General features: G+C 42.8%; 1 protein-coding gene across 1 annotated transcript in view; it reads left to right on the forward strand.

Moving 5' to 3' along the window:
- The window catches only part of tmtc1 (transmembrane O-mannosyltransferase targeting cadherins 1), a 138,797-nt gene that overhangs the window by 92,493 nt on the left and 30,657 nt on the right, over positions 1-15,647 (forward strand). The window contains exon 8 of the mRNA XM_070992513.1: positions 4,952-5,073. Coding sequence (XP_070848614.1) covers positions 4,952-5,073 — 122 coding nt within the window. The remainder of the gene's footprint in view (positions 1-4,951; positions 5,074-15,647) is intronic.

A 15,647-nucleotide genomic window follows, 5' to 3' on the forward strand; every position in this document is an offset into this window, starting at 1 on the left:
ATTCAAACACATTCAGACTGCAAGATTAACAGTGCGTCACACCTGATGGTTGTAATATTTTGCTGCAAGTTGGAGTTGTGCACCACCTTGACCTTTCTGTCTCTCATACACTCACCTCTCCCTGCTGTCTGTGTGTATGGTTTTATACTGGAAGACATTGAAGGCTGAAACAGTTCTGAGCACATTTCAAGATGCATTTTGTTCAACTCAGCTGTCAGTTGAACTCTAATTGTCTCTTGAAGGATTGAATTTCAGAATAACTAACAAACTCACTTACTAACTAAGTCCTCTCTTTTTCACCTTGTTGATTTGACTCACACAAGTAACATGGTTGTTCAGATTTTATGCACTGTATGTTTGGGGTGAACCTAGGCCTGGGCGATATATCGATTTTTTCGATTAATTCGAATTTTCTGCTGTGGACGATTAAAAAAATAAGTTTTTGAGTTTTTTCTCCTCTTGCTACAACGTGCCTTTTGCCCCCCAGGAACTTCCGTAGCCAGGAGCTCCCTCCCCCCTCCCCTTTTGTTTCTTTTGCAGAAATGCACACACACACAGCAGCAACATGGCTATCGCTAATGAGAGCGAGTAATGAGTAATGAGTTGGTGCTGGTCGTGCTGTCTACGTCTTACAACACATGTATGTTTAGTGCTGTGGGGACCTGGCTTTGTATGGTCGATGTTCCATATTATAGAATAAAACTGTTGAGTGAAATCCCAACTTCTCCGCCTGTCGACTCTCTGAGCTAACTCACCAACCGGAGCCTCCGCTAACTGCTAATCCTGCTAGCCTCTCCGCCTGCACCTATGCTCGTTACACAGTGGTATGGAACTGGTTTGAGTTTACAGCAACAGATGTGGAACAGATGACTGCACACTGCAAAGTTTGTCTGAAGCCCATAGCAACAAAAGGCAGCAGCACAACGTACTTATTCCAGCATCTAAAACGGAGGCATCCCGCCAAGTGGGAGAAATGCCACTCTTTACGAGGGGAACAAGACCGCTACAACCAACAAACCTTTTTGATAACAAAAGAACGGCTTGCACTTTAATTCCCAGAGGGAAATAGGGGTTACCTTAAGTTTTTGATAAAATAAAAACAAAACTTGTTTTGAATTATCTCTGTCATTTGTACTTATTGTCTTCTTTAAAAAGTAGGGGGAAAAAAATCGGAAAAAATTGTAATTCGATTTTTTTGTGGAAAAATCTGAGATTTTATTTTTAGGCCATATCGCCCAGCCCTACAGTAGGTGAACCCAGTGAGACTGTGTGTAGGTGAGGTGCAACTATACCAGCCACTGGATGACACATTGTAGTATACAGAGGACAGCTGGGGTTATAAAAGAGAATAAAGAGAGAAAAATAAAGGAAATAAATCAAAGAGCAGCAGAGGATCAAAAGATTAGAGAACACACAGAGGGAAGAGAAAGATTAAAGACATGAAGAGGAAGAAACCAGGGAGGGAGGTGAGAAAAGAGGGTAGTAGTTTGGTGCCAGGCAATTTGGATGATAGCCAGCAATTAGATGTAACAACTCTCCAACTCTATTGGAAACTACAGTGATCATGGGTGGCACGCTGGTAACACTGTCGCCTCACAGCTAGAAGGTCCCGGTTTGAATCCCGCTGTGGGCGCTGGTGGCGTGTCCTCCACCATGCCTTCGGTGCCTGCTGCTCGAGGAAAAGGGCCTTTCTGTGTGGAGTTTGCATGTTCGCCCCGTGTTTACCTGGGGTACCCTCCATAAAACCCCCCCACTAAAAACATGCAAGAAGATCACCGCCTGACCAATGGTGATGAGAAAGGAACTGGGTCCCTGGGCTGGCAGCCCACCGCACCTGGTCTGCCGCGGAGGAAGGACTGACCAGGATTGGTTAAATGTGGAGGAATAATTTCACGGAAGCATGTGCATGATGTGTTGTTGTGTTCTTCAAAAGCATGGAATGTGCATGCGTGTGATTAATAAAGTAAAGTTCTTCTTCTTCTTGTGTAATGTGTAATGATTTCTGTTGGAAATGATGAGTTTCCAATTTGGAGAGTGGATTGGATGGTAACTAAGAAACCTGTTAGCAAGGCCTCTAAGTCTGAAGCCCGAGAACTCTACTGGAACATGGTTCGGCCACTTGGGGAAGGGATTTATTTTCTGTGAGTGAGTGAGTGAGTAACCTTGGGGCTTTGCTCACGAGTCAGGGTAAGATGGAAGGCAGTGACAAATTGATTGATGCTGCATCGTTAGTAATGCAGACTCTGTACCGGAAGTACAGAAGAGGGACGAGGGAGCAGAGCCTGACGCTCTCAGTACCAGTCCATTTTCACTTATGGTAGTGACCAAACAAAAACAACAAAATTGATGCAAGCATCCAAGATTTTATCCCTTGCAGGGTTCCCCACCTAGAGACAGAGTAAGGAGCTCAGATATTAAAGTAGAAGAGCTGCTCTCTACAGCAGCTCTTCTACTGCTGAAGGAGCCAGTGGTTCGAGCATCTGATAACGATATCTCTTTGATACCTCTCTGTGGAGGCATTCCTGGCATGTCTGACTGGGAGGACAGCCTGGGGCACACCCAGAACACTTGGGAGGGATTATATCTCCCATGTGGCCAAGGAGCACCTCAAGATCCTCTACAAAGAGCTGGAGAATGTGCCGATGGAGGAAGATGGGCTACCCTGTTTTGCCTGCTGTCACCACTACCCAAACCTGGAAAAGCAGTGGGAGATGGATGGATGAGGGACCAGTCGTGACAAAGTCTTCTGACATCAACAGGAATCTTCCTCACATGCTTCTGTAAAGGACATAGTAAAGCAACGGTGTTCCCCTACGAACAATTAATGCTTCCTCTGCATGATTAAGCAGCACGTCACCTTACTTTGAAATAAAATTGATCGTGAAAGTGCTGAAATATACATGACATACATACATGCATAGTTGCCCCAGGTTCACCAGAGGCAACATATATGACAAATGGATGAGCCAACAAACAAAATCATAAACGGGTGGAGAGGGGAAATAGAGGAAAAGATGTACAAATAGATGAAGTGAGAAAGTAATAGATGAAGACAACCTTATCAAATAAACTAATAGATGCATGAGGAAACCAGTCAGTGAAGTGGGAGTTGAAGGGAAGATTGTGTTGTAAAGCGCTTCATAAATGTCTCTGACTCCATTTACCATCATGAACAGATAAGCAAGTGGAACCAGTAGAAAGGAGGAAGAACCAATAGAAAATCTGAAATTTAATACTAACAGAAATGAATAGATGAACAGACAACAACACCAGCAAAGATCAGCTAGCGTGCTGGAGAAGATTGGAGGTGGAGGTGGAGGTTCTCCTATTGTGATACAAGGGTTTGGATTGATTCCTACCCATCTCTAAATGTCGTAGTTTTTGTGGATAAGACAGATTCAGAAAACTGGCAGTATGAGAAAATACCTCTTTGATTCACATCCTCGGTACTTAGTATTCATCAGGACTGGCAAATTCACCAACATACATAATGTAACTCAGATCAGTGGAGGTGATGAGGGACACCCTCAGAGGCAGCAATGCTGCTGTATGAGAAAGGGGTCATCTTAGCTCGTTAGCAGCTCAAGAGAGGAGGAAGAGGTGGGGCCAGCTGACCTTTCCATCTCATCGGCTGAATGTCTTTCTTAAGAATGTGGCTAGCCCACGCAGATGTTCATTTTCCAGGAAGCATTAATCATTGAAAGCTTGTTCTTTATTAAGCCACCATAAAAATTAACATTTTTAATCAACCCTCACAGCTGAAGACTAATTCACAAAAAGAGATCGCCCCTATAACTTTATTCTAGATTTATATATAGCTTACTTTTAATGTAGCTTTTATTTCTCACATGATGCATTATATTGTTTTATAAATGAAGTAATAAACAAAATGAACCACAGTGGACATTGCATGTGGTTTTGTTGCTGTATAGACGATAAATGCATAAAGGGAGTTTTCAAACCAGTTCCAGTGTAGCTAAGTGAGTTTGTATTTGTTCATCTGCCGATAATATCTGTGCACATTTACCTCATCTACAATTGTAATTAGTGCACTGCAGTCTGTTTGTGTGGCTGCTCTTAGCAGTCTGCTGTCATATCACTAACTCTCAGTGTGTGCATTACTGCCTGTGGTATCACTGAAGGGCCATTACCAGTCGATGATGCCATCAGTAGTTCTCTGTTTATGTTTGTAGATGTTCCTAATGTTTATGGTAATGTCAGTGTCAGATCATATCAGCCGCTTGCTGCGTGTTTTGTGTTCTTCTCTATAATATTCAGGCTATTACAAGTTGAGTATTGCATCAGTAGCTCGTCAGTATGTTTGTTCATTGTGTGTCTATAATATCACTATAGGCCCCTTCCACTCATGGATGGTCTCAGTAGCTGTTGCCTGCAGAACAAGCCTCTGATTGGACCGACATTGATCAGCACTTCACACTTTCTTTCGCTCTCATTGCTGCTAATGAGCCAATTGACTGAACCCAGTGAGGGGCTGCCGACTCAGCCAATTAGAGGCCTGTTTGTTCAAATAAACACAGCCGTGGCGGGATAACATGGAAGGAGTGAAGGCAGAGGCTGTGGGCACTCATGAAACATGAATGGCCTCAGATATGGGCCGTGTAGAAAAAGGAATTAGCTGGAATTTGATAATTTGATCACTTTAATTGGTTCTCAGTTGCACAGACGATTGTTGATATTTAAGAGAAATTGTTCACGGCTACCGAACGTGCATGTGTGAGTGTGTAGAAGTGTGTGTGTGCTGGCAGAGCATGAATGGCACATATTACCATTCATAATGCAGCCATGCTGTTGGAAGCGGTTACACTTGGAGCCTTTTGACTTGGTTTATTGGAAAATGTAATATCAGCTTTGCTTGCTGAGAATGTTCTCATATCTTTGCTCTCTCTCTCTCTCTCTCTCTCTCTCTCTCTCTCTCTCTCTCTCTCTGCAGAGACAGGAGAGCAGGGTGGTGTTGGTGGGATTGCTGTTTCTGGTGTTTCCCTTCATTCCTGCCAGTAACCTTTTCTTCCGGGTGGGATTTGTGGTGGCTGAGAGGGTTCTCTATATGCCAAGGTGAGTCAGCGTGTGTGGGTGTGTGAATATGTGCTTGTAACTGCATTTATATTTTTATTGTGTGTGATATCTACTACTTCTATAAAGAGTAAGTAAATATAATTTCTGGAAACAATACGGTTGGTCTCATCAAATTTCACATTAGCCTTTCTTAAGTCACTTAATTTCACATTGCCACACTCTCACTTTCAATGGACCCATGAAGGCTAGGGCACACTTCACCACGGTGAGACCAATTAATATTTCCCGATATGATGACTGATTGCTACTTAAGTCACTGCCAGTCATTCCCACGAAGATTGATTTGAACATTTAGATTTTTGCGACTGGAATCTTATCCATTAAGGTAATAATATTTAAAAAAAGAGCTTCATGACACCATTTATTCGAAGAATAGATGCTCTTACAGTTTTATACCTGAGATTTTGGAATGCAGCAGCATCACGAAAAACAAGCCCAAAAGGTCAAGTAGTCAGATCATCAGACAGGTTGAGTAAATGTTGTTTCAGGGAGAAAACAAAGGCAAACAGTGAAATTATCATCTGTACGGTCCATTGTATTCATCCTTCACAGCCACCCATCACTCACTTTCTGCTCCAGCTTTGACCAAACATTTTTACTGTAGTTGTGTTCACAGTTTTTCTTTGGTATTGACATTAAAGCATTAACATTAGGCACTCTTGCTTTCAGTGTGACTTCCAGATAAAGTGCTAAAGCACTTGATAATGAGGATGAACCTATTTACAACCTGTTTGATTATCTGACTGCTTGTGTGTCTCGTTGCATCTGATTTTGTTGTAATGATTTATCCGTATTTGGATAGATATGATGCACAGAACTACAGAAATACACCCCAAGTAGTAAAAAAGGAATATTCCTTTATACTCAATAAACACAAGTAAAGAATTAAAATCTAAAGAGTGATCAGTCATGAAAAGCTCATCTGCATGATCATCGTTACTGACCTTCACGTGTTTAGCCATTTGTAAAGTGAATCATTTGAAAGATGTCATGAAGTGAGAGGCGGCCACCTCGTCTCAGCTCGTCTGGAGAGCACTGTGCCTGCTCTTTTGTATGTGTGTGTGTGTGTGTGTGTGTGTGTGTGTGTGTGTGTGTGTGTGTGTGTGTGTGTGTGTGTCCTTCCACACTCTTACACAGCAGTATCACTCTCAAGTCAAGAGCCTCTCCACTCTCATTGGAGAGTCTCTGCTTATTTGTTTTTCTGCTGTCAGCCGCTCTCTGTCCTCCTCTCCTCTGTCAGTTAATCTGTCCATCATACCCGGCTTCCGCTGTCATTCTCTCTCCGTCTCTTCCTCATTAACTCAGACTCTCCATCCCCTGCTCTCTCTTCTTCCCATTATCCCTTGATCTTTATCTGCTTCCCTGCATCTGTTTCCTTCCATCTCTGTTTTCCCCAAGTCTTCTACTCCACCTAAAGCGCCATCTCTCAGGGCACTGTTTTTTCTCATTTATTCTCTTTCTCACATTCCATAGACAGTTTATCCTTTCAGTTCTGTGATGCGTGAAGTGTTCCCAATGAATCATGAGATCCTCAGGGTCTGTGGGTGACCTTGATCAGACTTAGAGGGCCCATGGGGTCCACACATGTGCACTCGCACAAATGCTCTCACAGTGAATCCTGGCGGCTTTAGCTGAGGGCACATGCCTTCTGGGGATAGAGCTCAGAGAAATCCCCTGACTAGATCTCACTCAGCTCCCACTTAACCTGCTGCATGGCTAATTGCAGTGTAACTGTCAGCAGACACTTCTGCTGCTTCCTGAATTCAGTTCAATCACAGCTCTCCTCTCAGCTCTGAGAGGATCGAGGGTCACATGCTTCCAACATGGAAGCAGCCTTTTCTCCAGATGGTTAGTGCGGAGGAGGCGTGAGTATTATGCATGTTAAGTATTGATATATGTAGATATTTGCTATTGCTCAGTTCCATGTAATGCATCACAATGAGATGGAAAATAAGCCCTGCAGATTTGCATTTTCATGTCCAATTGATCATAACAACGCTGTACAAACGGGGACCCTGGTGTTCTAAGGGTGCAGACCATGAAAGGCAATATGCCAGGTTCACATCCACCTGGGGACATTTGTTGATGTCATTTTCTCCTTCCTTGTTTGCTGTCATCTGTTCCCCGTCAGCTATCCAATAAAAACATAACACACCAAAAAATAAATAAAAAATACTGTAAAACTACATTTGCATATTACAGTTAAAATGTGTGTGCAATATTAACTAACTACATTACTATGAATTAAGTCATTACATATATATTACATATATATATACATATATACTGTAAAAAAGACAAAATGAAGCAGCCATATGTGAAATAAATTTAGAAATGATAAAAACTCAACTCATTATGAATTCTTAATTTCATAATTTGTTTTGTTGAGTTTTATTGGAATTCAATTTCATTTCAATATACACAGTACATTTTATATTTCAAAAGGCTTTTATACATCATAGTGGATGTTGTCCCAGCAGCATTTTCTGTCACATCATACGCCATGAAGTTATTTTTAATTCACTGTCATGGCTCGATGATGTCTGTCTGTCAGTCAGTCCACCACTTTGTTCCAGACTGAAAGCAGAGGCTGCTGTGAAGAAACATTATTTAGTCACAGATGCAGAAACTAGCCACTATTTGTGTATACTTTAACAAAGAAGAAGAAGAAGAAGAAGAAACTGTACTTTATGTATCACAACATTACATGCACACACTATCATGCACACTTGTGAAATTGATTCTCCGCATTTGACCCATCTTGGTCTGTCGTTCCTCCGCGGCAGACCAGGATCGGTGGGCTGCCAGCCGACAGCGGTGCCCAGGGACCCATCCTTTTCATCACCATTGGTCACCAAAAGGTGGTGATCTTCTTGCATGTTTTGCATGTTTTTACTCCACACAGAAAGGCCCCTTTTTCCTCAAGCAGCAGGCACTGAAGGCATGGTGGAGGACATGCCACCAGCGCCACAGCGGGATTCGAACCGGGACCTTCTAGCTGTGAGGCGACAGTATTACTGTCCACCGTGCCACCCAAAGCTGGGCACATTACCCACCTAGCTCACTAGCTACGTAGACTGCACTGGGAGCTTGGATTATTTCTGGGTGTGAAGTGAGGCACTCTTAGCATCAGCTGGTTGTTTCAGAGTTCCCTCTGTTGCGTTTTAACTCTGAAAATGTTCCTCAGACAAAGACACAACCCCACACAGAGCAAAATAACAGACTTTCTCTGTGGTCGCTCAAGCTAACAGGAACTAGCTAACAATGCTAACACCAGCTCTTCACTTTAATGCTAAGTAATAAACAAGGTCAGTTTTACTTTTTTAGTCTAATTTGGATATAATCTGATTATTGAATAAAAGAAAACCCTCCATGAAAACACAGACAGTGAACTGCAGACAGTCAGCGACGTACCAGCGGGAGGCTGTGTATTTAGATAAAAAAACAACAACCAGATGTTATCATCTGCTGCTCAAGCTGGGTTGTATCATTGAATATTTTGTAAAACAAGAATTGGACAAGGAAGAAGAAATTAATAGGAGAAATATTTCTTCATCCTTTCTCACTTTTCTCACTTCCCTCCTATCCTCTAACCGTCCTTTACCTCCCTATCTCTCTGCCTCCGTCTATTAATTCTGTTCATGTGCTCCCTCCTCAGTTGGACGGGGGAGTTTCTCTTACAGCAGTGGCGTTGTCTGCAGAGGCCAGCAGCAGGATTAGCAGCGATTTCCATTCAGACAGGCTTCCAAACCCTTTCCAGGGGAGAAGGGTGAAAGTGGGGGGGCATTAATAACACCCACTACAGACCTATAAGCACCCAGTCAGCCCTGAAACAACACGGCACAACACACCGAAGCAGGATGAGCCCAACTGTGCTCTATCAACTGTGTATTAGTAGACACAGAAGACAGCAGATTATGACAGCGTCCTTAATGCCTGTGTGAACAGAACAGTGATATTGGCTCCTGACCTTGCCTTTGTGTTCCTGTGGTGACGGTGTGTCAGTGGCATTGCTGCTTCAGCTGAGCAGCCCTGAGACAGTAGAATAAAGAGGAAAGTTCACGCTGTAAGAGAAAACATTTACTGTAACTGCAAAAACAACACAACTCAGATCAGAGGAAATGTTTCACTGGAGGCAGAAAGACACTTCACAGTTGACTGCTGTCGTGGTTCAGTGAAGAGCGTGATACTGTCACTCCCACAATACACCCCCACACACACTCTGTCAGTTGTCCTTAAATCCAGCCATCAGACACCAGACATTCACACATGACCTGTTCTGCTGACTGTTCTGCTCGCTGCATTGATTCCCTAACACCCTGTCCTTTACTGCACTACACGTCTGAAGTCAACCACAACCCTCAGCTGAAATTTATGCTTATTTCGTCACAAGCCTGCACACCTGATAAACACTTAATCTCCAGAATTACATCCCTTCAGTCCCGAAAGTAGCTAAAGTAAACCCATATCAACAAAATCCCTTTTCAAGGATGTGAAGCGCTTCTGCATTTCTTTGTCAACAGGCAGCTCAGTTCTGAAAACAGTGCAATGCTGCCAGTTTAGAAAAGATGGACTCCTTGTAGCTCTCAGAGAGACCTGTGGTTATTCAACAGATGAAAGGAATTAATTTGGATGTAGGACATCCAGGTCTGAACCATCATGTTCTGTTCTTACAGCCTGAATCTGCTGTCCATAATGATAACATTATATTCTCCAGCATCACTGCAGCAGTGTTTGGTGTTGGCACCTGATTTTGATTTTGTTTTCTTCTTAGTTTTAGTTAGCAATTTGGTTTTTGTTAGTTTTAGTGTCATTTTAGGGTCATGCTTTGACGCAATTTGAGGCTACAGTCACCATCGTTGTTGTGTACAGTTACTATGGTTACATGTGTTTTTCTCGTGTATCACAAGGTTAATGGAGAAGGCCGTGTTTACTTGTTCACACACACTGTCCATGTTGCTCTGCTCCACAGTGATATAACTGATATGTCTCCTCTCCTCAGTAAATACAATTGTTTTTCCCGAACTCTAGCTGGTACCACTGTCTCTGTGTTCCTGCTTGTCAGCTACTGAGCTGGGGAGCAGAGCACCGATCAGAAACTGAATCACTCAATTGTTCACTAAAGTACTGACATTGTGTGAGTTTAGTTTTTAACGAGAAGTTAAAATGTTGGATGATAGTGATATTTCTGGATATTTCTTTTTCCGACAGCTCATTCCGTCCAACAGCAATAGAAAAGATCGCCATCTGAAAGTAACGCATCACTTGCTAATGTTACACTAGCTTACCTTTTTGTTTTTCTTCCAAGAACCAGGAATGTCAGATTACATCACTGACAGAGACAGGATGTTCCTGAGAGCAAGGTGTTTTATTTATTAAAGGTAGAGCTACAGGTCAGCAAGAAGGATACTGTTTTACTAATGAGGAGCAACCGTGTGTGGTTCCTCAGATGCAGGCAGGTCGCTGAGTATGATTTCATGTTTTAAGGTGAGATGCCACTCAAAATGCTTCAAAAATTTACTCCCCTAAGATTTGAAACTTGGCTATAAAACAAAAATGCTGTTCAATAAGATCCAGGTCATCCATCCATTTTCTATACCACGTATCCCTTTCGGGGTTGCGGGGGGTGCTATCCCAGCCATCGACGGGGAAGAGGTGGGGTACACCCTGGACCGGTCGCCAGTCAATCGCGGGGCACAAACCATTCACACTCACACCCAGGGGCAATTTTAAAGTCACCAATTAACTTAATGAGCATGTGTTTGGCCTGGAGTGCCCGGAGAGAACCCACGCATGCACGGGAAGAACATGCAAACTTCACACAGAAAGGCCCAACCCGGGAATCAAACTGGCAACCTTGTTGCTGTGAGGAACGCGCACTACCTGCTGCGCCGCCGTGCAGCCCCAAGATCCAGTACATATTTTTTTTTATATCCAATACATAATTTCAAATATGAGTCACAAATCAACATGCTTCCCATATGTCTCCACCCTGGACCTCTCCATGTACTCCCCATGTAATGCTGATAGAGGTGTATCAAAACATTTATGTAAAAGGTAAAAACGGTAAAATTGAGTTGTCACTGTATTAGGTACAGCATCCCAGCATAGTAAAGGTTTGTCAGTGTCTCCTTTCATGTTGTCTCTAATACTGAGTTACATTGTCATGTCATTTCTTAGAAAGTTTGAAATTAGTATGTCTAAGCCCAATGCCCCATAAGTCTGATATGCCTAATAAGCAGTTAATATTACTTAGTTAGATTAAGCTTGCTGTCTTGATGAAGTACAGTATTATTAAAGGTTGTTTTGCAGTTACTGCAGTATATTTGAATGTGGAGCAAAAATTAAAGATATATTTAACGTGTGATGCATTCTATTATCCTATGCCTTATGTTCACTGTGTCAGGTTCAGTGAATAAATATTTAAAGTTAAATATGCTATGGATTATAGCATTCCACTGGAAAAATAAGGGTTGAAAGGTTTTATTTCATGGCTATGTATAAATGGTAGCATTAATTCATTCATTCAACCTCAGCTTTATGATACAAGATCTTTGAGTTGTGGTTGAATATTTTTGGAATATTCAGGCTACGGTAATTCCAAGAAAATTGTTCATTTTGTTTTCTTTCTTCTTAGCTCTTATGTTGTGGTAACAGTATATTTTGGAGCTACATTATCATGCTTTACATGCATACATATAGTTTGAGAGCTCATTATTCCTGATTGCTGCATTAGGTCCACAAGCTTGAACTAATGCACTTTGTGGTCTTGCTGCATTGTATTATGACTTCATAACTGACCATTCTGTATATGACCAGTCAACAAGCAAAAGTAATGGAAGAAGTAGTCTTCTGTCCTATGGTTTAAAACTCAAAGTGGACACTTACACACACACTCACAAGTGAGCTGTGTGCCTGGCTCTGGCATCATGCTGACACTCACAGGCACTTGATCCTGTCCTGTGAGCTGCCTGGCTGTTTGCATGATGCATTCCATCTGTGTTTGGTGTGTGCACAGGAAGCAGGGTACCATTCAGTTATGGATGAGCTGAGGACACTCTTGATGGCGACTCTGTAGAACTTCTAGGGAGATGTTCATCTTCCAGAGCAGCCAGAGGAAGAACACCCTCTGGCCTGATAACATGAGATGAGTGTGTCTCACATTTCAGGTTGCTGATGAGAAACTGAACCGACTCTGCCACCTGTGCACCTGTGTTATTGATGAGTAGTGGTGGATATGAAGATGGGCAATCCATGACCATCTACTCCATCTTGCTGATGTTGAGCTCCAGGTTATTATCTGAACCCCATGCCGCCAACTGCGGCACAGTGTTCCCGTAGGCCTCATCATTGTCCTCGATGAGGCCTAGGACCAAAATGTCATCAAATAGGTGAGGGGGGGCGTAGACAGTTGGCTGCCAAGCAGCACCTCTTGCTTCCTGTTGGTCAGGAAGTCTGTAATCCACTTTCAGATAGGATGAGGTACCTGCAGCTGTATCAGCTTGGTGTGCAGACGGTCAGGGAGTGTTAAAGGCTGAACTGAAGTCCATGTACAGAGCTCTGACATAGGTGCTGGGTGTCTCCAGCTTATTGTGATCTGTGATTGTCCCGAGTGTTTTCCAGCAGACCTGTCTCCTGGAAAATATGTTTATATACAACTAATTAACAACAGCAAAGACAAGGTTAATTAAAGATGGCTGCAGGGTCGTTGGCGCTTGAATCACGCTTCTTCCTGGCTTTGTATTACTCCTTGGCCAGTTTCTGGTCTTCTTGGGGTTCTGTCTAGCCTCCTCAGTTCTCTGAGTGGTCTGGTGAACCAGGGCTTGTGGGTATTGTATCTTATGATAACTTTGGTTGGGAGGCAGATCTGCTCACAGAAGTCAATATATACAGTATGCATACAGTGTCAGCAAATACATTGTTGTTGTCCTCAGGACCTGTCAGCAACTGCCAGCCAGTGCGGTCCTGGAGCATGTCAGTTGCTTCTACAGTCCGTCACCTTCCTGTATTCCTGAATGGTTTAGCCCTCTTCAGTTGCTGTGTGTATGTTGGGACCATTTTTGTTATGCAGTAAAAGTAGTCCAGTGTTACCATTGCATGTGGCACACATTACCAGCTGTTTATAGCTTAGAAGTTCATTTGAGAGATTATACTTGTTGAAATCTCCAGTGACAAGTATTATTGAGTTAGCTGAGAGTTTTCCATGGAGGAAGCTTGCTCAGCCAGCAAGTATTGTTCTTCTTGGCCAGGGGCTTGCAGAGGAATGTAAACACCTGCAGGGATGACAGATAAGATTTCACTTAGGGAGTAATATGGTCTGTACTCAATAAAAACTGATTCCAGAGCACTAGAGCAATGTTGATATGTTTTTGCTGCGTCGCTGCACCAGTTGCTATTGATGTAAAAGTACCTCCTCCCTTTGAGTTTCCACATGCCGAAGTGTCCTGGTCAGCTCTGATAAGTTGGTATCCATGTAAGCAGTCCACAACAGTGTCTGCAATGTCATCTGGCAGCTGTGTTTCATAGAAGAATGAGGCAGACTTCCTTTGAAAGTCTTTATTTGTCCGTAAAAGAAGACTGACTTCATCCATTTTATTGCAGAAAGTGTGCCGTTTGTGCTGCAGATGTCCAGGCGCAGTGTGCAGTGTCCTCTCTTACTCCACTTGCAGAAGGCACTGGTTCGCCAACCCTTACAGTCCTGCACAGATGTGTCCTGGGCAGTCTTTCCAGATTCCAGAGATGAAGTAGTTGGCATTAATTTCTTGATGTTTAGCAGTGTATTTTAAACGTAGATTTAAAAGAAGATTTGAATTGCAAAGAACCAGGAGTGCTGAAACTGCATGTCTGTCAGGCAGTAGTTCCCCGGAGACTTCCCCTAACCATAATAACCTGCCTGACCCTAACCCTTACCCAAACCACTGACCCAAAAAGCCCTCCACACTTCACTGGTCTTTAGCCTGGCATGCTGGGACATTGTTTTAGAAAATGAAAAGGACAAACATGTCTTTTGTGTGTAACATTTATATGTATGTGGTGTGTGTGTGTGCGTGTGTGTGTGTGTGTGTCTTTATGCATGTGAAAGTGAGTGTGTTCGTCTGGGTGTGCGCACACAGGTGTGTAGTATGGTATGTGTGTCAGGGGGCACTTGTCTACCAGCTGATTGGGATGTTTTTCACAAGAGAATTAGTGGAGGATAATCTCATTTTCTGCAATGCTGATTCTCACACTGTCGATTTTCAGTGTTGTGCAAGCTACTCACACACACACACACACACACACACACACACACACACACACACACACACACACACACACACACACACACACACACACGCACACACGCACACACGCACGCACTGCCATACAATCTGTCCTGACAGTGTGGATGTGTTCCAGCTATATTCACTTTCATTGTCATGTAGAAGATAGACTGCATTTTTTATGTGCTGTGTTTGACAAAGAAATCTCAGGCTTTCTATCTGTAGTCCACTCCGTTGTCAGTCTGTACTCAATATGTGCTACTATTTCTTTGACTCCTCACCTCTCTTTCCGCCTTATCTCTGCTACTGTGTAGGTCAGAAGTTGGTTGAACAAAGCATCCATTTTTCTGTCTAGGCTTTCACTTAAGACTTTATTTTTCCAAAGTTCACCAATCTGGGTCAACAAGCTACAATGGACAGCCTTCCTCAAGTTGTCAAAACACTTTACCTTTTACCAGAGTCAAGCAAAAGGAATACTCAACCAAAAACATAAAATGGATAATAAAAAGAAGGAAAAACCTGAATATATGAGTCTTGAAATGTAATGGCTGCAGATTCCTCCATAAGGTGATGAGGGCTCCCGGACTGTTTTAGTAAGTAGAAAATAATGTGAATGATATGCTGTGACCTTCATAGTCACCAGAGCTTAAACCAGCTGAACGCCTACCTGACGTTTTGGAGTGACTTGTTAGACAGCTGTTGAAACTTGAAAGGATCCCTGGAACCCCTTCATAAGACCTTGTGTCATGACAACCCCTAACTAAAACGAAACAGAAGTAAAATGTTGCAGCATTTTCAGTGGAAAGCCTGCTGTTACGTGCACAGTCTTTTGATAGGGAGAGATTGAAGAAATTCCAGAAGTCTTACCTTGTCTTGGTTATAAGAAAAGACCAGGGATGAGCAAGCCACACTTACAGTACGATTGGATAATGATGGGTGTTTGGAAGGCCCTAAGCCGAGGAGTTTTCAGTGTCCAATCTGACTTGAGTTCTTTTGGTGAGCTCAGGTGCGTTGAAGGCTGAGATGGATCAATGTTTCTTTGAGCTCTATTCAAAATGACAAATCTTTCCATCTTTTGCTCTGACAGTTGCTATTTTTGACTGCTATGTACCTGTGTTACTATGACAACAGGCAACTGTGAGCTGTCCAGTCATTAGTTTCAGAATGGCTGCATATTTGAAAGGGCTTTCAACATGGTAATTCTGATGCTTAATCCTCATTTTTGTTTTGATATGTTTGAAATACATAAGAAAGAACACTCAATATAACCATATTGGAGCGCCCTTGGCCCAT

The sequence above is a fragment of the Chaetodon trifascialis genome, chromosome 22 (assembly GCF_039877785.1).
Source record: "Chaetodon trifascialis isolate fChaTrf1 chromosome 22, fChaTrf1.hap1, whole genome shotgun sequence".
Taxonomy (NCBI): domain Eukaryota; kingdom Metazoa; phylum Chordata; class Actinopteri; order Chaetodontiformes; family Chaetodontidae; genus Chaetodon; species Chaetodon trifascialis.